The following is a 24,742-nucleotide window of genomic DNA, read 5'->3' as shown; positions in this document are numbered from 1 at the left end:
GTATACATTTCTTTCTTCTTGAGTACAGTTTACAGTTACCGGTTATTAGAAATTCTGCCTGGTCTCAGGACAAAGAATCCCAGGGTTGTACGTGATATCACATTCTCTGACAACAAATTAGAACTTCGGAATAGTATAGTTGAAACTAAATGTTTGAAACTGCCTCATTATTGATTCCATTATAAAAATAGGACATTAGCATCACAAAATTCATATGACTAAGGATGGTTAATTCTCCATTGGTGTCAGCAGATTGCCACAGCAATCAACTAATAAATTCAAAGCTTAATTTGACACAAGGTACCCAGGATTTTGCTCATATATTTTCTGAATTACCAATAAATCAGCAAATAAGATATTTCGAAAAACTTGGATGAAATTAGCTGGAAGCCTGAAGAAACCCAGCTGAAGCATCCAAAATTCTAAATAGATGTGTGAGAATATTACCAATGGCTGGTGAATCAGTAACACAACAGTACAAACTACAAAAAGCACAAAGGGATAAAATGGAGGTTAGAAGCAGTCCTTTCACGCATCATTCTTAGAATATGTAATGCATTGCCAAATCAATTCAATCGCAACATTTAGAAAGGAATTGGATAAATTTACATGAACCAGAAAATGATCAAAAGGAAGAGAAGGAAAGTTAGATTGTTTATCTGTTTATTCACATCTAACTTTTGATTCAAACACTCCGAGAAAGGATACATCCATACACTGCCAGTTCTTGGATGCTTTATCTTACAGAACTAATACATGATGAAACACACTTCCATATGGTAGCTTCCCCAACCCAAAAGAGAGCACTGAAGGGAAATGTATCGGGGATGGGAGAATGTTAAAGGAGGTCAATTTACCTCACCCATACTTTCCCAACTATATAATTAGTTCCATTGAAGCGAAGGATCAAATATACATCTTCTGAAATTAAAGTTTTCTCCTTAGAATGCAATATCAAAGCTAGAAAGTTAGGTGGTGATGCACAATCAATTGCACAAAGGCTGAAGTAACTGAAACTGAAGGTTTTTATTTGGAAGAGATAGACGGCATCCCTGTGTTGGTCGCTCACACTGACCCAGACTCAAACTGGGGGCAGGCTTGTGCCATGAGAGCCTTTATGGGGAAGGGAAGGAGTCACGAGCTGGCCAGTGAGACCAGGGTCAACCGGGAAAGGTCATCTAATTTACCTATAACAAATATGTACAATAGTGGTTTCACCACAAGTGGCAAACCAGTTTTGCCTCTCTGTGAGAAGGTTATGAGTTATCCCCCAAATATCTGGGCACAGAAATCTAACAGACATTCCACTGCAGTCAGGAAGGAGCATGACCCCAGCAGTCATTTTGGATGGAGTGATAATTTGCCTGTATATAATAGTGAAGTCAACATGAAACTTGAGTTCTCAACCCAAAACTGAATCACCAATGGGACATATGCAGTTGAACTTGCAGATCATATAACAGTTTAAAGATACATCAGTCATACTTGAAGCAAAGTGATGAAAGAATTTGGGAACACAGTGTGGTTTATTTCAGTGGTTTGTGATTGACAATGTACTTTTACTGGACTGAAACAAGATCATGAAGTTCTGGAAGTTCAGCCAGGCGCTTCAAGCATATTTAACACTTGGCTACTGTGGATCGAGTAACATCAGTCTCCAGGTCTCTGGACATCATTTCATTTGCTGAAATGGCAGGGAAATGAGTTCATGTTGTGCTGTGGAATGGCTGGCGTTGGGCACCCCCAGAACAAGCAGACAAACTTACCATTTGCCAGATGATGAGACTTGCTGCGTATTTTCTTCTTTTTAATTGAAGATGGTTATGGCAGTGTGAATCAAATTTTATATAGAAATGTACAATGAAGCAGATATCTGCTGATTCATTTTATGAAATGTTTGACATAGGGATCAGTTACTGTAAAAATTTTCCCATCTTCATTTAAGTGCATGTTGACAGAGATCGAAAAAGCAACAAGTGCCGCAGCAATGAATAAAACTAAAAGGAACGACTGTTGTAATCTGAATTAAAGATGATGCATTTCAAAAATCCAAGTAGATATTTGAAAGCATATTTGATAAAGGCAGGGTGATACTTCAGATATTTCACAATGTGTAATTGTGATCTTTAAACCAATGTGAATTTGTTTTTTTAAAAAATATATGTATATAATGAATTCTCTAACAAGTCTGGCATGAGTTCACTAAAAAATAAGAAGTAAATTTGAAGCATTTCAAATGATGCAAGATCAGTTGGAAAAATAACAATTCTTATTAGAGTTGACAATGGCAATCCATTAAGGTCCCTGGGCACATTAAACTGGTTGGCATTCATCCACATCTCTACCAGTACTAATCCAGATTCAAATATGTGGTTTGCTAGCTAAAAGTAAATTTCTCGAGTGGAATCAAGTCACAAAGTCAAAGGAAATTGGCCATTTGACCTACAACATCCATGCTGACTACAGAGCTGTCATTTGCACTCATCCAATCTCCCATCGCCTTCGATACCTGCTCATCTAGAAACTCCTTAAATGTTATCAGTGTCCCAGTTTCAGCTAATCCCTTGCCCAGTGAATTTCAGGTTCTCATCATTCTCTGTGTCGAAAAAGTTCCCTCCCCATCCTCCTCTGGTTCTCGTCCCCATCAGTCTGAACCTATACCCTCTTGTTGAGCTCACCTCTGATATGGGGAAACATTTCCTGCTGTCTACCCTATCTATCTTACCTCATTTATGCCCAATGTCAGCCTCCTCCACTCGAGGGAGGACAAACAGCTTCTCCAATCTCTCCTCATCACTGAAATGGTCCATCCCAGCCAACACCCTCGTGTATCTCCTTTGCTCCACACACTGTGTCCTGGTTTTATACCCAATCACCTGCTGGTTTGTACTGTAAAGGTTTACCTATGAACCCAGTTCGAAGTACAGTATATATTATGAAAGGTTAAAAATGGCCGGAGTCCAAAGGCTTAGAGTAGGAAGTCAAGACTTTAAAAAGGCTCTAAAGAAGATTTACAAGAATGATGTGGAGTAATCTAAGAGTCTGGTATTGTTCACCTTGGATAGAGAGGTTAAGATGTACTGAGGAGAGGTGGTCTATTTTTTTAATGGAAGAGATATTGAAAAAATGTTTCTACTGGGCAGAAACTCCCAGAATTGCTTGTGGTACTCCAGTTGAGAGCTAACCAAATACTTTATAAAATACATATTTTGTATTCAGTGCCCCAATGAATGAATTATTTTCTGAAAATAAAATGATAGAATCACATAAATCAGAATATAGCCATTTGGTTCACTACACCAGTACTGATACTGAAAGAATTATTTAATTTTCCTACACTTTTGGATTATATTTTTAACTCTGTGTCCAATATCCTCTGGAAAAAAAACACTAACCTTTCAAGCAATACATTCCTGATGGTAAAAATTTATTGTGTAAACATTTCATTTATTTTACTTTACTGTAGATCTGTGCCCAAACATTCTGCCCAGTAGAAACATTTTTTCAATATCTCTTCCATTAAAAAAATAGACCACCTCTCCTCAGTACATCTTAACCTCTCTATCCAAGGCGAACAATATCAGACTCTTTGATGACTCCATATCATTCTTGTAAATCTTCTTTAGAGCCTTTTTAAAGTCTTGACTTCCTACTCTAACCCTTAGGATTCCGGCCATTTTTAATCTTTCATAATATATACTGTACTCCGAATTGGGTTCATGGGTAAACTTCCAGCAGGTGGTTGGGTATAAAACCAGGACACAGTGGTTGTTGGTGGTTCCCGAAAACTTGGAGTCCAAAGTTAATATAGCAGTCTATCGTGTATGTAAAAAGTTCAGAAGGTGCCCATTATGTCTACATTGACTCTCAGGAAAAAAGACTTTTGGCTTCACTCCTAATTTTCCTCTAACTCTCAAATTTATTCTCACTTGCGCATGCCCACCAAATCCTCTTTGATTCTTTTCTTTCATTATAATAGGATGTGATATCCTGGCTGAATAAGGTGGGGTATGCCTTGCTTGATGCCATCTATAGCCCGATGAAGTAGAGGAGAGGGCTGAGAGCACAGAAGTTACAAAACTTCTTATAAATCCTTTGAGTATGGAGTATGTTGCTGAAGGATTTGAAACCAACAAGGAGAACAAAATTATGAAATCTGAAAGAATTTCTTATTCCTGAAAAAATCAATTGCAACAAGTACAAAACTACAGGACTGAACTGAAGCAAAATTTAATCATGCCAAATTTGACATATGCAGTTATATTAAGACTGTAATTAAAATTAATCAAACAAGAAGCATCCAAAACCAAATTAAAATGCTGGACATTAGGAGAGCCACAATCTGCTCTGTGATTATTGGAGATCTTCTGAACTAAATTCCAACAGGGTATATTTTTGGAATGGATCATATGATATTGCACATGCTCTCCCTCCAATGCAATTCCTTGCAATATTAATATGCTTTAAGTTATCTTCCAGTAAAAGAACCTTCTCTGGGCTTTGCTTTATTTTAATGGGCATCATCTTTAAACCATCTCCCACTGCTCCCTTCCTTCTGCTGAAGCAGAGAGGCTCTCTGCAGTACTTCATAACCTGCATCAGTGCCAATTTGCTGTCACCAGCTATCTCTTTGACGTGACAGGATTTATACCCAATGTGAGATGAAACACTCTCCTACCACCACCAGTGAAATGGCAAATGACTGATGGAAACAGTCCTGCGAGAATTGTGAAGCAGTGGGGAGGTTCAATCCATAAAACTGTCAACACCAATCGCCTGATGCTATTCCCAGCAAAAGAAGCATGTTGGAACTTTGCGGAATCACTACCAAAAGCTCAATTGCTCACACCTGTAAGCTGCATTATAAGGAAAGAACCAGAATCAGAATTTATTGCCATGAACATATCACAAAATTCATTGTTTTACACCAGCATCACATAGCTATAAATTATATTTAAAAAAAATTAATTAGTTCAAAAGAAGAGAAAATGAGGTAGTGTATGAGGTTCATGGTCTATTCAGAAATCTGATGGCAGAGGGAAATTCTTATGCTCTTTCAACTTCTACCTTCTGGCGGTATTAAACCTACCCAATTTTAAGTCAAAAATTGCATGTCGAACAAAGAGAGGCATATCAAGGAGAGAAATGATGCAATATCAATCACGTCTGCGACTTCTGCAATGTCTTCAAAGAGTGATTTGCAATGTGGAATAGTCATGTGAATAATTCAACAGGAGTGCAAGCTCTGTCAAGGAGGGAACCATTGGTTTATGTAAATAGATAAGTAGTTTGGAATTAGATTGCCAAATGAGAATAAAACACAATGAACAGAAGAGAATTGAACTGATTTGCATTGTTCGCAGTTTGCATTTCATGAAATTACTTTATAGACTGTTATTTCATCTATTTCCTCATTCATACTGATCTACCTATAATTCGCATGGACGAAATTCCGACATTACTGAAAAATATGCTGAGATTAGCAGCCTTTTGAAGCGGAACTTGTTGGAAATACCAAAGTTCCTTCCACCACTGTACTCTGGGCTCCTAGTGTTCAGAGATTTGCTTGGAACTGGGAACTATTCAACCTTTAACTTCTAGTCAAAAAAAAAGGTTGCTCTGTTACTTTCTGGGCCACCCTGGCCATTAGTGGAAGTGAGACTACTTGCTCATGAGACTTATTGTATTTTAATGAGAATATTCAGCTGTGAAAGATTTCCTGAGGAGACAATAATTGAGGCTGGAGGTGAAATCTTGCTTTGACCTAAATTGAACACAAGGCAAAGAAACATTCTGGGAAGAGTTGCTTGAAGGCTTATTAAGATTGGTGTGAATCAAATTGTTTATTTTCACATGTATAGAAATACATTTACAAGCTTTGATTTGTGCGCTAACCAAGCAAGTCAGCGCAAACACCAGATCGAGCAAGAATAATAAAGAAAGAAATATAAATTGTGTCGAGAGTCATGTTAGAATTGTGCAAAGTATAGAGAAAGGTACAAAAGCAGTGTACCACATAGAGAAAAGTACAGTTAGTTTGATGTCATTAGCTTTTGCTCATGAGAGGTCATGTGAAGAGTCATGTAATGGGATACACACTACACTGTAGCAAGCTTTTATCCACTGATTAATAGTGCTGTGCTACCCTCCATCATGGGAGTCATCAGGAGAAAGGGTATGCTTTATCAATGAATTCTCACTAGATACTTCACTTGGCACAGGCAAGGAATGGAAGGAGGATCTGAAATCTGCCAAAGCCATATCCACTGCAGGAGAGTGGAACAGCAAGTGAGATAACATCCTTTACCCAGCAAGGGGCATAGGGCATTCTTTGTCCACTGGACCCCTTCTACTGGGACCTCTGGGTAAATCCCAATAACCTGTACACCACTTTCCTTCGCCCCTGAGCAGTGCTGGATTAAGGTATTGCAGGAGCTGTAGCAAATATTTTAAAGGGGCCCTAAATAGTGCCAGCTAGTGCATGTGCATTGAGGAGGGGGAACTGAAATTACTCTTACATTAAAATTATACTGAAATTGCGCCCCTCCTCTCTCCCGTTAAAACAAAACACTGCAACGGCAGTGACAGCGGTGACTGGCAGCATGCAGGATCTTCGTTACCCATAATTCCCCCACTTAACTGGAACCACTCTGTACTTCCTTGGTGCTGACACTGGCAGAGTGGTTCCAGCTGCGCGAGGGGTTATGGGTAACCAAGATGGCCACTGCTCCAACATTGAACCATCACTGCAAGTTGCCAGGGATAGTCTGTATTAATAACCCAGATTAAATTGGTTAGCTATCTTAATGAATTATCACCTTTAATTGGGGTTATTAACTCAGATTATCAGTGTGGTTTCTCATGGTCGCTGGCACTGCTCAAATTTCAAGACACCCATAGACTGTGTTAATAACCCCAATTACAGGTGATAATTGGCTAAGATTGCTCACCTCAAATTTAAGGTGAGCAATTTTAGCCAATTATCACCTTTAAATGGGATTATTAACACAGACTATCAGTGCAATCTGATTACCGCTGCACAAAGATGAAAACAAAAACGTTTCTCATCATTCATAGAACATAAACGTGGGAGCCCTTGAAATTACGGGGCCCGTAGCATTTGCCACTCTTGCTACTACATTATTCTGGCCCTGGCTGCAATGTGTCACTATGTGTCAGAACATAGCATCATAAAAGCATAAGTAGGATCAGGAGTAGGCCATCTGCCCTGTTGATCCTATTCTGTCATTCAATAAACACATGGTTGATCTGGCCGTGGACTCAGCCTGCATTTTCCCCACAATCCTTAATTCCCTACTATGCTAAAATCTATATATCTGCATCTTAAGGAGTAGCTTCAGCTTCAACAGCTTCCTTAAGCAGAGAATTCACTACTCTCTGGGGAAGGAGGTTCCTTCTCATCTCCATCCTCAATCCCCTGTCCCTTGGTTCTAGTCCCGTCTGCCAGTGGAAAACTTTCCTGCCTCTACCTTTGTTATACCCTTGGTGATTATACATACATCTCTCTGGAAGATCTCCTCTCATTCATCTAAATTACAGCAGGTGTAGACCCAGGTGACTCAATCTCATCTCCTAGGCTAAACCTCCCAGCTTTTGAATCAACCTGGTGAACCCCCTCTGCTCTACCTCCAAACCAAATTATGAAACCAGAACTACAGGCATAGTTTCATCAGTCACACCCAATCTTGTGTACAATATTATCCACATAAAATTATGCATGGGAGCTATTCCTACTGTGACAGAGTACATTGGTATGTTTTTGGGAGATAAATTGGGAAAGGTTTGTTACAGTAGGTCACATGAAAACACTTTAAAACAGATCTTATTTGAAATACTGGCGCTCTGCTAATACTAGACATATCGGCTCCACAGCTTTTTGCAAGGGCTTTAGAGAGTGCTCAAGAGACTTCATTAATGGATATTTGTATACAAAAGGCAACAGATGAAAGATCTTGTTGGAGCTGCAGATTGTTTGGAGCTGTTCTAAGAGGGGTCATGTGGTTTTGCAAAGAGAGAGAGAGAGAGAGAGAGAGAGAGAGAGAGAGATCTTTTCTACAGTGTTACAGCCAGCAATAGCAGATGAGACTAGAACAGGACAAGCTGTCAAGCTTGCAGAAAACCCCATATGGAAGATAGCCTGGTCAAAACCCTTGTGGTTCATGCAAGAGGAGAGGACTGGCTGTCTAATGTTTCACTTGGAATAAGAGAAACTAAAAGGAACTCTGTGGTGACCTGAAAGATAAAGGTTATCATCTGGAGAACCCTGATGGGGCAAGTTTCATCAACAAGACTTGGCTGATTAAAAAGGAATCTGTGTGGAGGTCCTGCAACAACAAATCTCTCTCAGAAAACTGACAAGAACCTTGCTGAGCAGTAACCATTTACCTTTCAAGCACCAAGGCCTGGTGAACTTTATAAATGTTAAATTCTATGCACAGTATAAGAATTGCCTGGAATCAGTGAACTTGGAGGAGTGAGAAGTGAAATTGGACTGTAAACCAAAGAACTTTTCTGATCTTACACCCACATTACATACATGTGCGCTTAGAATTAGAAGGGGGTTAAGTTAGGTTAGTTAAGTCAATAGTGATAAGTTAAAGTTTGATTTTATTTTCATGTTTAAAGATAATTAAAAGGAACTTTTGTTTAAGTAACCATTTGTCTTGGTGAATATCTATTGCTGCTGGGTTTTGGGGTCCTCTGGGCTCGTAACACTACAGGTACCTTTTTTTCCCCTCAGTGATTCAGTGATGATCAGCAGGTATTGTTTAAAATAGTGTACAAAATCAAAATTTTAAAATCTTATTATTACAATCTTCATTCAACAACTGTTTCCTCCCATTTGACTCAGAAAAGATTTGAATTCTTTGATGGATGGAAAGCCATGATAGGAAAAAAAAATATGGAGAAAGAAGAATTAGAGTTAAAGCAGGTACAAAGTAGGTCATATTTAATTAATCTTATCAAGTTTTTCGAGGAGGTTACCAAGAAAGTAGATGAAGGAAAGGCCATGGATGTTGTCTACATGGATTTTAATAAGGCCTTTGACAAGGTCTAATACAGGAGGCTAGTTCAGAAGGTTCAGACACTAGGTATCCATGGAAAGATTGTAAACTGAATTCAAAATTGAATGAATGGGAGAAGACAGAGAGTGGCAGTGGATGATTGCTTCTCAGACTGGAGGCCTGTGATTACTGGTGTGCCTCCGGGATTGGTGCTGGGACCATTGTTTTTTTGCTGTCTATATCAATGATCTAGATGATAATGTATAACATTGGATCAGTAAGATTTCTGATGACACTAAGATTGGAGCCACTGTGGACAGCAAAAAATGCTTTCAAATTTGCAGAGGGATCTGGAGGGAAAAATGGGCTAGAAAGTGGAAGATGGAATTTGAGGTGTTGATTTTGGAAGGACAAAACAAGGTAGGACATACATGGTAAATACGTGGGGCACTGAGAAATGCAGAAGAACATAATTCCCTGAAAGTGGTGTCACAGGTAGACAGGGTTGTAAACAAAGATTTTGGCATCTTGGCCTTCATAAATCAAATTATTGAGTACAGGAGATGGGATGTTATGGTGAGATTGTATAAGACATTGGTGAGGTCAAATTTGGAGTTTTGTGTGCAGTTCTGATCACCTAACTACAGGAAAGTGATCAGTAAGATTGAAAGAGTGCAGAGAAGATTTACTAGGATGTTTTCAGTCTTCAGGAGTTGAGTTACAGGGAAAGATTAAACAGATAATCTCCCACTTTATTCCGTGGAGCATAGAAGAATGAAGGGAGATTTCAAAGAGGTTTACAAAATTATGAGGGAGATAGACAGTGTAAATGTGAATAGGCTATTTCTACTTGAATTAGGAGACATGGCTTTAGAGCGAAAGGGAGAACATTAGGGGGAACTCTTTCCTCAGAGAGTGGTGGGAGTGTGGAATGAGTTATCATCTGACATGGTAAATGCAGTCTCTCTCTCAAGTTTTAAAAATAAACTGGATAGATACATGGATGAGAGAGGGTTATGGAATTGGTCCAGGTCAGTTGGACTAGTGGTATGATGTTTTCGGCACAGATTAGCAGGAAGAATGGCCAGTTTTCGGTGCTGTACTGCTCTATGGAAAAAAAGATCAATGTAAATCAAAGAGATTAATATCACTTAAATCATTATAAAGCCATGCATCATTAACAGACCTTCCAGCTAAAATTTAAAAGAAAGGAGAATGGGGAAATAGCATCAGGAGGCTCTACCTGCAGAGTCCGGATTTGCAACTCATTTGATCTCCTACGATGAAATCCTACTCAATCTGAAATTAGTTTGCCCACCCTCAAGCTGTTTCTACTCTAAACCTTCTCAAGTTTCTCATTTAAATCTTTCGGCAAGTGAGTATTTTCAGGCAAGTAATTGCCTCTCACTTAGAGAAGTTGAAAGGATATCTGGTGGAGGAAATGAGAAAAAACCCACACTAATTCAGCCTGGGACCAGGCTCCGATATTATCTTTAAATTACTTTGCAGAATTGACACAAATGGAACTTCTCCCCATCTTGACAACCAAACGAGTTAAAAAGAATTCTTCTGTACCCAATGGTGCATAAGCAGTTCATTCAAGATAAATTATTTTTCTGCACTCCATTCGTATCTTATATTTGATTTAACTGACTTTATCAGTTATACTTTATGCAGGTGTACAGCTCATTGGGTACACAAGAACATATGTTAGAGAAGAGGTCTTTTAGTCAATCAAATTTCATCCCACAGCGACACTAATCTCCTAAACAGCTGATATAATTGTGTTCTGAACAACTCAATGGTTTTGTCTGTATTATATTACATGGCAAATTATACAAACATTTACCTTTTAGTAAGTGCAGAAATCTTTCTGCATTTATTTACTGCAAATTTTCATTTGTGTCCTTCGTTCTTGACCTTTTGGTGTATTTTGATAGATTAGATTATTTTACACCCCTTTCCCAGATTGTAAAATTTAAATATTTTTACATAACATTGTTTTGTTTTAAGCACCACCTTCTGTTACATGGTACCAGACTGGCCTTACTTGTATGTGACAACTTAATGCACCACTTTTAAGTCTTTATTTCTACTCTTTAAATAGAGGCAAAAGTATTGGCCTGGTTCTGACTAAAAATAAAACTTCATTTCCGTGCCCTACATATCACTGACAATACAAAATATGAATCAGTTAGGTGTCGGGAATTTAGTGAAAATTATTTTAAAGCTTCATGTTGATCTCTGTCACAAATCTGCAGGTAGAAATTGTTACAGCCCAGCAGGACTCCAATCACATTTCAGAATAAAAATGATTTCATAACTACCACCCCCTGCCAAAGTATGAAAAATGATGAAAATGGTGGAAAGCAGCAAGTAATAATTTTGTAGCACTAAGTACAGGAACCCAATTAGGGCACCAATATACTGTAAACAGATCACATAAAAATGCATCTGTTTGACCCTCTACAAATTTTTAAAAATTAAATAATAACATCGTCTCGAATTCTTCAGTCAATTATACAATATTAATTGTGGCCTGCAGCAGAGATTAATGGTCACAGGGTTCTCTGCAGAGGAGTGACTGGACAATAACTAGACTGAGGAGGTTTAACCTAACTGATGCTCCCCTCGTTCATATACTAGTCTAGCAGTTTTATTCTCAACCTTTCTCACCTCGTTCATCTGCCTTTGCCATCCCTTCTAAAGCTGCAACTTTCGATGATCCCTTTGCTTTTTTAATTCCAAATATTGCTTTGGGAAATAAAAACTCAGTGAGAATAATGATCTATCTATGGCTAACTAAATAAATTAAAGATGATATCAGTATGAAAGACTGTGAAGATTAATGTTAGGCAAGAAAATTGGAAAATGTTTGAAAAATAAAACAAAGGATGATTTAAACAAGATAAAAGGAGGAGAACATAGATTGAGTGCAAGAAATATATCAAGAGATACAGATGTACATAAAAAGGAAGTGGATAGGTCAGGTAGAAGCAGTTCAGAAATGTTACAGGGCGAGACTGAGGAATTAATGGGAAAGAAGAAGATGGCAGAGTTTTGGAACTTCTTTTTCCGTCTTATGAAGATGCTAAAAAGCATTTGAAGAATCACAGAAAATGGGCAGTCTCAGGAGGGGTGAGGATCTCAAAACTATGTAAAACTGATGAGACTCAGGGTTGACAGGAATGATGGACTGCATTCCAAGATATTCAAAGAAGGGGCTGCAGAGATCTTGCTTGCGTTTCTTCATTAGAACTGGCGGTGGTCTCCTGCATTCAACACATGCTCGACATCGTGAGAAGATGTATCGTGCAACATGAGCAAACAGCTGGGCGTCTGCAACGTGTGAAGGATGAGCAGGGGAAAGAGGAACAAGAAAAATCTGGGAAGGGGTTCCAGCCCAGCAACTCCTTCCTGCACAGCTATCAGCAAGGGATGGATTTTCATTGAGACTCGGGTAACTCTAAACTTGGTCAGGAACAGTTATGATTCCACACGAAAGCCCAATGAATAGCGAACAGTGAGAACTATTCCTTTCAACACCAAATTCCCAGCCTACTGCCTTTCAAATAAGCATGAATGAAAATTTTTTTTTTAGTAATTCATATAGAAAGCTTTATTCTCCAAAAGGAATTATTATCCAATTAAGCATGGATGCCTCATCAATATCCATTTAAGTAATCTGAGTTGATTCAGAGTTGAATGCACACTAACTAACCTGAATAATCTCTCTAGAAAAAACTTGCAGTCTGCCACTCCGAATCCAAGTGAACATTTTACTAATGGAATAATACACTTGCAGTGCGCTAATTTTGGATAAAAGGATGGCACGGTTAGTGTAGTGTTAGCACAAACCTATCTGTACCCGGATCGCTTGCGCTGCAATAGCTATGTTAACCGTGCTGCCCTATATATATAAATATGTAAGATGAACACTGAAGATGATGGTGATGCACTTCCAAGTGAAGATTGTGTCTTCTGTTAAACAATGAACATGCTTAAGAATAGATTCCACCAGGGAATTTATTCTTCATGTCATCCAAAGTTTATTTTGGAGGTAGATTAATAAAAAGATGCCTTTTCAGGATTCATTTTCTGGATTGGTAACAGGTTCCAATGTCACTGACATGATTCTCCCCATCTTGAACCAATCTAGGTAGGGTGCTTTAAATGGCTGAATGGACCCAAGAAGCATAAATGTGGAAGATCCACAGTTCAATTCTTTGTCCCTTGTTGACTTGACAGAAGAACCAGAGGAAAAGAGAGAGAGAGAGAGAGAGAGAGAGGTCTCTTTTTCAGATTTGCACCGAGTTCAGTTTAAAGAATGTGGATTATTCAGGATCAGAGGCAGGAAGGGCTGCGTTGCAATATCCCAAAAATTAGATAATTTAATAGTTATCGCTGTCATGCTTCATTTTGGGGTGGCACAGTAGTACAGCCGGCAGAGTAGCTGCCTTACAGAGACTGAGCTCCAGGCTCAATCCTTACCTCTCGTCCCACCTGTGCATGCACATTCTCCTGGTGTCTGTGTGAATTTGCTCAGGGTTCCTCCCAAATCCCCAAATTGTGCAAGTTGATAGGTTAGTTGGCCAATGCAACTTGCTTCAGGAATTTAGGTGAGTGGCAGAATCAGGAGGGACTGGAGTGGAAAATCTGGAGACTACCAGAATTAATTTTGGATTAGTATACTAGTCAGTGAGGGTTTAATGAGCTAAAGGACCTGCATTATAATTTAAAGTAGAGTAACAGACCCTTTTGGCCCACGACACCCAATTCCATCCAAATGACCTATAGCCCATTATGTTTTTTTTTGAAGGGTGGAAGAAACTGGAGGAAATCCAGGCAAACACAGAGAGAATGAACAAACTCCTTACAAAGAGTGCCGATTCGAACTCAGGTCGTTGGCGCTGAAATGGCATTGCGCTAACTGCTACACTAACCATGCCATGATGCACACGTGGTATAATGACTTTATATCAAGAGGAGCCTCTTGGGTGAACCACCAGAGGTGAGCTAATTTCATGTACCATGTCCTGAAAGAAGTCAGTGCCTTCTGTAGTGGTAAAGAGAAGAAACAGTCTGCAACCTTGTTGGCAATCAGAAGTTATTTCATTTGCAGTCATTATTTCAGCATTTCTTTGTTCAGCATCCAGAAGAAAGCCACTGACACTACATATTGAGAGAATTCTGGAAAAGACAGCCAAAATGTTCATCCCAAAATAAGTAGATTTATCAAATTTTCTGTCTGAATGAACTAATTTGAATTATTTCAACTGCACAGATTAAGCACTGGAATAATGTGTTCTTTTTCATGATGCGAAACTGAACTCAAATTGTTAGCTGAAGTGCTTGAAATTTGATAATTGGGAGTTCATTTATGAAGGGTGACACTTGAATATTTTTGCAGGAAGCTGCCTGTCTAAATCTGATGTTACTCATGCACAAAATACGTCCCTCTGATGTTCAGATCATTTTATGAATTTGCCCAATTGAAGCAGCAGAAGGGCGAGGTCTGCATGCACATGGTTAGAAAGATGACATTTAACTGTCCTATAATTGTCAGCATTGGATGTTTAGGATTTTAATGAAGATGAGTCTGAATCTTTCAATATCAGAATGTCGATTATGCCTCAGTGACATGGAATGGGATTTAAAAAAAAAAGAATGGATATTTTCTTCAGTGTTGAGTTTTGTGCAATTCCTGATCATACAGTTACATTAAGCATGTCAGCGCCTCTACTTCCTTGGGAGTTTGCGGAGGTTTGGTATGACGTTAGAAACAAAGGAGGAAAAACCCAACACCCAACCCCAACCCACCAATTTTCCCTTGCAACCGCTGCAACCGTGTCTGCCTGTCCCGCATCGGACTTGTCAGGCACAAACGAGCCTGCAGCTGACGTGGACATTACCCCTCCATAAATCTTCGTCCGCGAAGCCAAACCAAAGAAAGAAAAATAAACCCTGACAAACTTCTAAAGATGTGTGCTGACCAGCTGGTATGGGAACACCAATACCCTTGGGCGTAAAGTCATCCAAAAGGATTGGGCACAGCCCAGGACACAGGCAAAACACTCCCCATCTACTGGGAACACTGCTGTCAGAGGGCAGCATCAACCATCAAGGAGCCACACCACCCAGCACACGCTCTATTCTCGCTGCTGCTATCAGGAAAGGGGTCTAGGTTCCTCAAGACTTGCGCCAGCAGGTTCAAGAACACCTGCCACCCCTCCACCGTCAATGACAAACTCAATTAGGATTCTTACTTGAGATGGAAGGGAGGTAAAGAGCGTGGGGGTCACGCCACAATTTCCAGTGAGGGTGCATTGATGGAGGGACTGCACTTGCCACTATGATTTATTGAAAACATAAAAATCATTTTTTTTTCTGCATTGTCAAACCTCATTGAAATGAAACCAAAACCGATCATAAATAGATGCTATTCTTTCTGGCTTAGCCACAAGAATTACAAAATGATTACTCAACACAATGAGGCAGGAAATAGCACACAACAACAAAAAATCTTGATGTAGAATTCGATAAATTGATTTCAGTCCTTTTACCAGAGAAGAGAGCTTATAAACACTAATGACATACCCAAGTCGAACAGAGTTCCTTGATCTCGTCAGCTGAAGGCAAATATTGATATTTTGAGATTTCACACTAATTTTAGCCTTCAATGTTCCCTCTTCCAGATACTTGAACTGTCAGAATTCATCTGAATCATGAAATCAATTCAGTTCAAGCAAACATGGAAAATGCCTTCTGAATCTGCAAAGCAGTCAAACTAATCGGAGATTCTCATATTTATGAAACTTTATTCATTTGTATATATGAATTCTTTATCTGCATAGGTATTATTGGCTTGCATGTGTGTTATGTCTGGTTGTGTGTCTGTGTGGTTTGCACTGAGAACTGGAGAACGCTGGGCTTGTGCAGTGATATGAATATAAACGATGATTTGACTGATGTCACTAGCTTGCCAGAAAAGGATGGTATGTGAACTGGCTTTCGTTATATAAACAAGGGAAATTTCTGTGACCCTCACTGGGGATTGCTGCAGTGATCGATTCTGACTTCTGATATTTCATGTATGGAGTTTGCATGTCTCCCTCTGATTGCCTGCCCACCTCCCTTAAAGATGAAGTAAAAGGATCAATGGTTACTGTAAATGGTCTGTAGTAGGGGTATCCAAAGTGGTCGATATCAACTCCCAGGAGGGGGCCAATGGGACTATCGAAGGGGTCAAAAATATCGGGGGGGGGGTTTGAAATGGGGTAGATAAGTGCTGGGGGGAATCAATTGAACTTTTGGGATTGAAAGAATTGTAGAACCCGAGCTCCCTGCTCTTGCCATGAGCCCGAGGTCCCCGCTCCTATCAGGATCCTAAGGTCCACGCTCCTGCCCGAGATCCTGAGGCAACTTCGGGTGTTGTAACAGGGTTTGGGTTGTTGCTGCGAGGCCTGCAGATGGTATACAGTTTCCCTCACTAATGCATATGGAAACTGCACATCGACTTATTTATTTTTCTACATGGCTGGGGGAGGTCCATCAGGGATTAAGGATTCCATGAAGGGGTCGATGGTTTAAAAAGTTTGGGGACCCCTGGTCTATAGTGTATATAGATGGCAAGAGAATCAGAGGGGAACTGATAGGTGTGTGAAAGAGAGTAAATTGCAGGGAAATAAGTGGGACATTAGACAAATGGGAGAACTGTCATAAAGGGTGAAAGGCTTGGTCCTATTGTCTGCAAAGTATATACAAATAGGAGACTGCATACCTGTCTTAGGTCTTTCTCAGGGATAATGGTATTTTCATGGTCTGCTGTTGATAGCAATTGAAGATAAAGGATTAGCCACTGCAGAGGTTGTCTCAATTAACTGAGTGTGCAATATTAATTGATAATTTAGTAGATTAATATTTAAATTTTTGTTGTTCAAATATTAATTCATATTTTGGTGATGCTTTTATCAAAAGCAGTTGAGAAATTTGGAAATCACATGATTTTCAGATCCCTGAGAGTTTGCACTTGATATAGAGTTCTTATTCTAAATTTTAAATTAATTACACAGAGCTAATGAGGGTTTATTTTTCAATACATTCTATAATTGTAATTTAGTTTTGCTGCTCTCATAGATCACCATTCTGGGCGCCAACCGAAAAGTAATGAATGCAATCAAGCAAGAAGGCCAATGGTTCTCAACCTTTTCCTTTCAAGTACCATTTTGAGGAATCCCTGTGCCATCGGTGCTCTGTGATTAGTCAGGGATTGCTTAAGGTGGGATGCGAATGGGAAGGGAAGGTTGAGAATCTCTGCTCTAGACCCATTTGTTACTGAAATATTTTGCTTGAGAAAAATTGTCATTGGCCCATTTCCTTTGGAGTTCTGAAACCCTGCACATAATGAGTCAATTAGGTACAATTAAAACAGTGGTTTTCAAACCTTTCTCTTTCCACCCACATGACACCTTAAGCAACCCCCTTACTAATCACAGAGGACCTAATGGCATAGGGAATAATTAATGTGGTATTTGAATGGAAAGAAAAAGGTTGAGAACCACTGATGTAGGGGTTTGGTGTCATGCAAGACCAGGCAGCAACATTTGCATCTCTACTAAAGTCTGATTGAAATGCAATAACAACCAACACAGTATAGATTAAGTGGAGGAACGACTTTTGTTATTTAAGGATTGCTTCACATTAAAATTGCTGCTTCATTACTTTAGTCCACTGGGGCAACTCTCCCAAAGTATCTCCCTATCCCTGCACAATAAAGTGCAGTATTAGATTTATCAGTCAGGCTCTGTCGGTGAACTTAGGGGAGGAGGGGATAATTATGACAGCGGAACGGGTAGTGCAACACTGTTACAGCGCCAACCGAGGTTCGAATTTAAATTTAAATTTTGTAAGTTGCAGGAATTACTCGATTAAAGTGAACTTCACATAATTAAAGACTACAATACTGATTTCTTTTTCAAATTACTTTTCATTTTTTTTCCCGTCTTTTGACTTTTAAATGGTGCATACTACAGTGCAGGTGTATCAGTTCAGAATTGTAAGAGTGAGTCTCAATCAACCAGAATATTCACATTTCCGGCATCCACAATACCTGTAGGTGCGGGGGAGTGTGTGTGTGTATGTATATACAGTCACACAGTATACACACAAATATATATACACATGCATACATACATATACACACACAGTATATTTATATATATTTTTTTATATATGCACACATTACATCCATATATTAGATTGATATAAACACACACACAGACAAAAGTTTGGCAAACAGCTGCACTGGGGCCACAATGAGTACAGATTTCAATACACATACGTGCTGGAGAAACTCAACATACATAAGGAATAAAGAAGCTCTTCATCAGGATTTTTTGCCCTTCTCTGACCTCTGCCAAGGTATACGGAGTTACTGGAAATCTCGTTAATTCCCTTCCTGCAGAAGCACCTCCAGAAAAATGCATTCGGATTCAGAAAACAAAATTCAAATTGCCTTCTGCAGCTTTGAACACACATCAAAATTACTTCCTTGATGAAGTGTTTTGGAACCGATACCCAGGGAGTTTGCAAGGCATGACATCAATGCAAGCCTTTCTTTCTGAAGCAGCAAGTCTCCAGCAATTTGGTGATAAATTGCAGGTTTAATATTTACTGATGAAACTAATTAAACCTGGGGATTTCAAAAGCTGATTTTCTTTTTATTTGGAGATCAGCAACGTTTGGATGATTAGCACGAGGTCTTCATTCCTTGTGGTCTTCCAAACATTAGCACTCTTTGATCAAGCATGGTTCAGCCACAGTCATACAGCAAAGGAAAGAGGCCGTTCAGCCCATCTTTCTCAGGCCATTCCAAGCTTGTTCCATTTGCCTCCATTCAACACATATCCTTCTGATACATTTCCTTGGAAAGTTTCCTATAATCTCCACTCCTTGGAAATGTTACAATTATCTCCACTTCTACCACTCCGTCTGGCAGATTGTTCCAAATACACACTGCCCTCTGTGTGTAAAAGCTATTCCTCAGGTCCCTTTCAAATCCTTCCATTCTCACTTTAAATCAATGCCCTCTAGATTTAGATTCCCCTACCTAGAAAAATGCTGCATGATTGTATAGACCTCTAAGATACCTCCTTCCTCAGCCTTCTATGCTCCAGTGAGAAAACTCCCAGCCTATCAACTGTCTCCTTATAATTCAAGCCTACCAATCCCAGCAACATTTTCCAGAGTTGAGTACATGTATACTGCCACATGATAGTTGGTATCATACATTTAGGAGACAGGGGTGTGGGAAGAGGAACCATAAGTTGCTGGACACAGTTTGCACCTGGCCCTTTGCTGTACTCCATTCACAACTTCCACACCCACCATAGTTACACCTAACTGCATTCCACAACGAGAAAGCCCACAGGAGGCAGATGGGAATATTGAGAACTACTTATAATGTAAAGAAGACAAAGTATTTTAATGACTTGCAGAGAGAAAACAGACTTACCTGTAGTCTCAACAATTCCTTCCAATATCACCACAATTTCAAACTGTTCACTTCTGAGAGATCGTTGGGATAGATCAAAGAATGGACTATTTGGATTTATTTCATGGCAGATAGTCAGAGGTGATACAAGGAACAGTTGGTCTGCACCAGTGCCAAATCCGACATCCAACTCACACTGATCTAGCGGCAAGAATTCTCCTTCTGGAGTCTGTCGGGACTGAACACAAGAAAAAGAATTTTATCATTGGACCAAGTTTCTCATAACTTTCTGCTTGCTTATTAAATAGACTCAGTGGTCCCAGTATACTTTGTATCACTTTGATTCTCATATATTCACCTCCATGACTGTTAATAGCTTTCAGAGATAAATAAAAAGTTAACTTAAATCCTGATTTTACTTAAAATAAATTCCTTGAATTTTACATATTGATTACTTTCAGAAAACCCTTCTACAAAGATTTGCAATTCCTAGCATGAGCTTTGTACAGTAAAAGTCCAAAAATCTGGATGGCAGAAATCCAGACCTCCCTAGAATCTGGACTTCTCAAAAACTCTCAGTTGAAATCTGGTCCATCCGAGAATCTCTCAGCTATTGTGTGCATGTGTAAGTGCCACAGATGCAGAGCGGCAACATCGTGGAAGTTGCAGAAATGTAAGAAAAATGTTTAAATTTTTAGGTACTTTTTATTTGATGTGAAATAATGTTTCATTAATAAACTATCAAAATTTGTCTGTTTATTCTCCTTAAATATGAATTTGAAAAGTATTGCCTGAGAATCCAGAAAATCTAAAATTCCAGACCGACCTAATCCAGATTTTAGGGCTTTTACTGGATATACAAAATGAACAAAAAATGAAAAGTAGACCTGGTTTTGGTTAAATACATATATCCAAAGTATCATTTACATCTAGGATGGGGGGGGGGGGGGGGTAGGGGAGGGGAAATTCCTTAAATGAGGAGACCCAAACTGCTCACAATACTCCAAGAAGCGAGTATAGTTAATGAAGCAGAGTGATACTGGGGTGGAATGATGCTGGACTAATAAGCCAGAGATGAGTATGGTGATGTACCAAGGGAAGGTGACAATCAAATCCTGCAATGGCAGTTTCAGAACTTGGATTCATATTTTGAACATCAGTTAGACAATAGACAATAGGAGCTGGAGTAGGCCATTTGGCCCGTCGGGCCAGCACCGCCATTTTAGATCATGGCTGATTATTACCATCAGTACCCCTTTCCAGCCTTATCCCCATAACCCTTAAATTTGATTTCTTTGATTCTTTTCTTTGAAAACTTTGATTTAAAGTTGATTTCCAAATAAAACCTACTATTGAGAAATAACATCGAATCTAAACAGCCATTTTAAATAGTAAACAATTCGGCCACATCAAACTCCTTCCAACTCTTTAATCTGGCTGGTCACTATGAGCGGCCTAAGGTAGTGATCCCTGAAGCAGATTGTAATAGAAGCTGGGCATTGCAACTTTCAAGGCAAAGCAAGATTTATAAATAAATTATGACTGTTCAAAAATAATCTCTGTAGAATTAAGATAGGAGAGGAATGCAGTATTTCTTTAGCTATGACCCCTGGAATTTGCACCACCTCCCCCCCAGAGGAGGCTAGTTATTGCTAAAACAGGGTCTTAATTTGTCAATTTCTATAGTAGGAAGGGTCTTGGTAAACAAGCACTCAAAATGAAATTGCTTTCCTTCTGGGGGCTGTAAGAGAATCAGTCATTTAAATTATTGACTTTTCATCCAAACTAAAAATGTGTATCTCGGACAGAAAGAGTTTTAGATCAACCCAACCTTCCTCACCTCACTGTGTCCCTACAATCTGGTTCCAACATTCGGTGAAATCTTAAGTGACTTACATCTGGAACAATTGTTCTCATTCCATTATTCCCTGATCTCCTAAACACCAGCAAAAACATAAATGATGAAGATGCCTGGAAGCAGAAATAAAACAAGACAATGATGTTGCAAGTCAGGCAACATCTGTGGAGAGCAAAGCAGGGATAATCTTTCAGGTTGATGATATTTCCTTTGAACTGGGAAACATTTAAAGTAAAGCAGATTTTAGGATACAGAGAAGAGGTTTGGGAAATAGGATGGTGAAAACACAGAGAAGGTTTGTGAGAGGTGACAGCCAAAGGTGAACGAGGATTCTCATGGAAGGACGTCAACCTGAAACATTATTGTACGCATCTCCTCGCGGGTGTTGCCTGACCTCTTGACAATTTCCAGCATTTTACATTTCCATATATAGTACAAAAGAAGGAAGCCTTGTGGTAGAAGCTCAAGATCGGATCTATTCAGAGCTTTCAACAGATGAGCAAAGCTTCCATCTCTTCACAAACCATAGCATAATTAAATACATTTTCCTGATTTATACCTTTTATTCAGATCATTAAAATTCTCTTGCTTAATTTTGACACACCATTATTAAGAATGAATGGTGATTAGATTCAGTTAATGTCCTTTCTGCGAATTTGGTTAATGAACTGGGATTTATTTCTTACAAAAGAATCACGCAATAAAGATGTTGATATCAAGTTTAGAAAGAAAAGCAACAGCTTTATTCATTATTTCTTAGCAAAATATATGTCGTTCTAACATGATATTTTAATTTGAAATTTTTTAATCGATATGAAGGCATTCCATATATCTGCCCTGAAATTAAATGAAGCATTCGAAATTCCTTACACAAATTAACCATAGTAACCAAATAAGTACTATTATCTTACTGCTTGCAGTGTAGAATGTTTTGTTCCATCACATTAGAACCTGTTTACTTGTTCCATGTTGAACAAATAAGAGGTTCAATTTTCATGTCTACCCCATTTTATTTAAACCCCAACAAAGAGGCAAGTGAGAAAGCCAAAATAAAACTTAATTTTGAACACATGCTCGTATTCAAAAAAGCCATTCAGCAGAATCTGTACTATCTCATTCCAAGTTTTTCCCCCATCGGGACAGGGAAAAGATAGTGGGAAAAGAGAACCATGGTTGACGAAACAGGTGAGGCAGCTTGTCAAGAGGAAGAAGGAAGCATCCTATACATTAGATATAGGACCAGGAAACAGGATGGGCTCATGAGAAATATATGTTAGCCAGGATGGATCTTAAGAAAGGATTTAGGAGAGCTTGAAGGGGGTATGAGAAGGCCTTGACATGTGGGATTAAAGAGAACCCCAAGGTGTTCTATGCTTATGTGAAGAACAGAAGGATAACGAGAATGAAGCAGGGCCGCTAAAAGATAAAGGAGGCAATATGTTCCAGGAGGTGAAGGAGTTAGGGGAGGCCCTAAATGAAATACTTTGCTACAGTATTCACAAGAGAAAAGGACATGGATTAAGATGAGGTCAGAATAGATCAGGTAGACAATGTGGAGATTAAATGTTCAATCTTTTTAAAAACATTAAGATTGATAAGGGGTCAGATGCAACATACCCCAGGTTTCTGTGGGAAGTGAGGGGCAGTGGCTACAATCCTTTGAGTCTTCTTTAGCCATGGGGTGGTGCTGGAGAAATGGAGAACGTAAACACAGTTCCCTTGTTTACAAAAGGTAATAGGGAGAATCTTGGGAATTATAGACCGGTGAGTCTTACGTCGGTACTCTGCAAACTATCAGAGATGATTCTGAAGGATCGGATCAAAGAGCATTTGAAGAAATACAGTCTACTCAAGGAGAGTCAGCGTGGCTTTGAAGGGAAGGTCGCTCCTCACAAGTCTGAGTTTTTTGAGGAGATAATAAAGGAATTTGATGATGGTAGGGAAGTAGGTGTGGTCTATATGGATTTTAGTAAGGCATTTGACAAGGTCCTCCATAAGAGACTCGTTCAGAAAGTCATGAGGTAGGGGATCGATGGAATGTTGGCTGTGTGGATAAAAAATGGGCTTGAATGTAAAAAGCAGAGAGTAGTAGTGGAAGGAAAGTATTCTGGCTGGAGGTCAGCGACTAGTGGAGTTCCGCAAGGATCTGTAGTGGGTCCCTTGAGCTTTGTGATCTTTGTAAATTACCTACATGAAGAAGCGGAAGGATGGGACAGTAAGTTTGCGGATGATACGAAGGTTGGAGGAGTGGTAGATGATGCTGAAGGTTGTCGCATGTTACAAAAGGATAGAGGCAGGATGCAGAGTTGGGCAGTAAAGTGGCAGATGAAGTTCATTCTGGATAAGTGTGAGGCGATGCAATCTGGAAGGTCAAATCAGAAGTCTGCTGGGAGATGTTGAGCATAGACTTGAGGGAGCAATGCTTGGCTTAACTTTTCGTCTGATAATGTGGCACTCGGCAGCAACTCAATTCAGATCTCTGACATTTAGCTCAGACCCTGTAACTTCTGCCTGAGAGGCAGTAGCATTAAACATCAAGCTGAAGCCAAGATGAAGCAAAACTGATCAAAATACCTTCCTGTCACATTTTCTTAGGTGTGTGGATGAACAGAGGAAAAAATCATTACATCCCTCAAGGTCGCCATGAAAGGTTGATAGGATAGTTAAGATGTTGGGCTTCATTAATAGCAACTTTTAGGAGCATGGAAAAATAGCCCACATTTTCTTTTGGTTAGTTATTTGCTTTATGGTTCCTTTTTCCAAACAAAAGCAAGTATTGACAACTTTGCAAGCACAAGAAACATTTTCAACTACATTCAGGTGTCTGAAGAACCACAAGATTTCCAATTTGTCAGGGTGAGATCTCTAAGGTAGAATGAGGTAGATTTGCATGTTTCCAGCCTTGTACATTTTTTCCAAGCCTTCCACAATCATTGAATTATTTTCAGAAGTGCAGCGACTCTCTAATAATGTAGGATGTACGGAAAACAATTTGCCCCCAGTGAACAGCTAGATTTAATGACCAGATAATTTGCTTTAATTATGTCAACTGAAGAATAATTAGTAGCTAGAGCAACAGGGATGATACCTTGGCTGTTTGTGAAAATACTGCTGGGAGATGTTGAGCATAGACTTGAGGGAGCAATGCTTGGCTTAACTTTTCGTCTGATAATGTGGCACTCGGCAGCAACTCAATTCAGATCTCTGACATTTAGCTCAGACCCTGTAACTTCTGCCTGAGAGGCAGTAGTATTAAACATCAAGCTGAAGCTAAGATGAAGCAAAACTGCTAAACTGATCAAAATACCATCCTGTCACATCCATTTGATGACTGGTCTCACAGAGACACCAGCAGATTACTGAGAG

The 24,742-nt window shown here is 39.3% G+C and overlaps 1 protein-coding gene across 1 annotated transcript in view; it reads right to left on the bottom strand.

The window, feature by feature from the left end:
- The window catches only part of LOC138746415 (G protein-activated inward rectifier potassium channel 1-like), a 54,657-nt gene that overhangs the window by 10,069 nt on the left and 19,846 nt on the right, over positions 1–24,742 (bottom strand). The window contains 1 exon segment of the mRNA XM_069904577.1: positions 19,540–19,756. Coding sequence (XP_069760678.1) covers positions 19,540–19,756 — 217 coding nt within the window.

The sequence above is a fragment of the Narcine bancroftii genome, chromosome 12, assembly GCF_036971445.1.
Source record: "Narcine bancroftii isolate sNarBan1 chromosome 12, sNarBan1.hap1, whole genome shotgun sequence".
Taxonomy (NCBI): Eukaryota; Metazoa; Chordata; class Chondrichthyes; order Torpediniformes; family Narcinidae; genus Narcine; species Narcine bancroftii.
The sequence above is the reverse complement of the archived record's forward strand: the minus strand, read 5'-3'. Positions and strand labels throughout refer to the sequence as shown.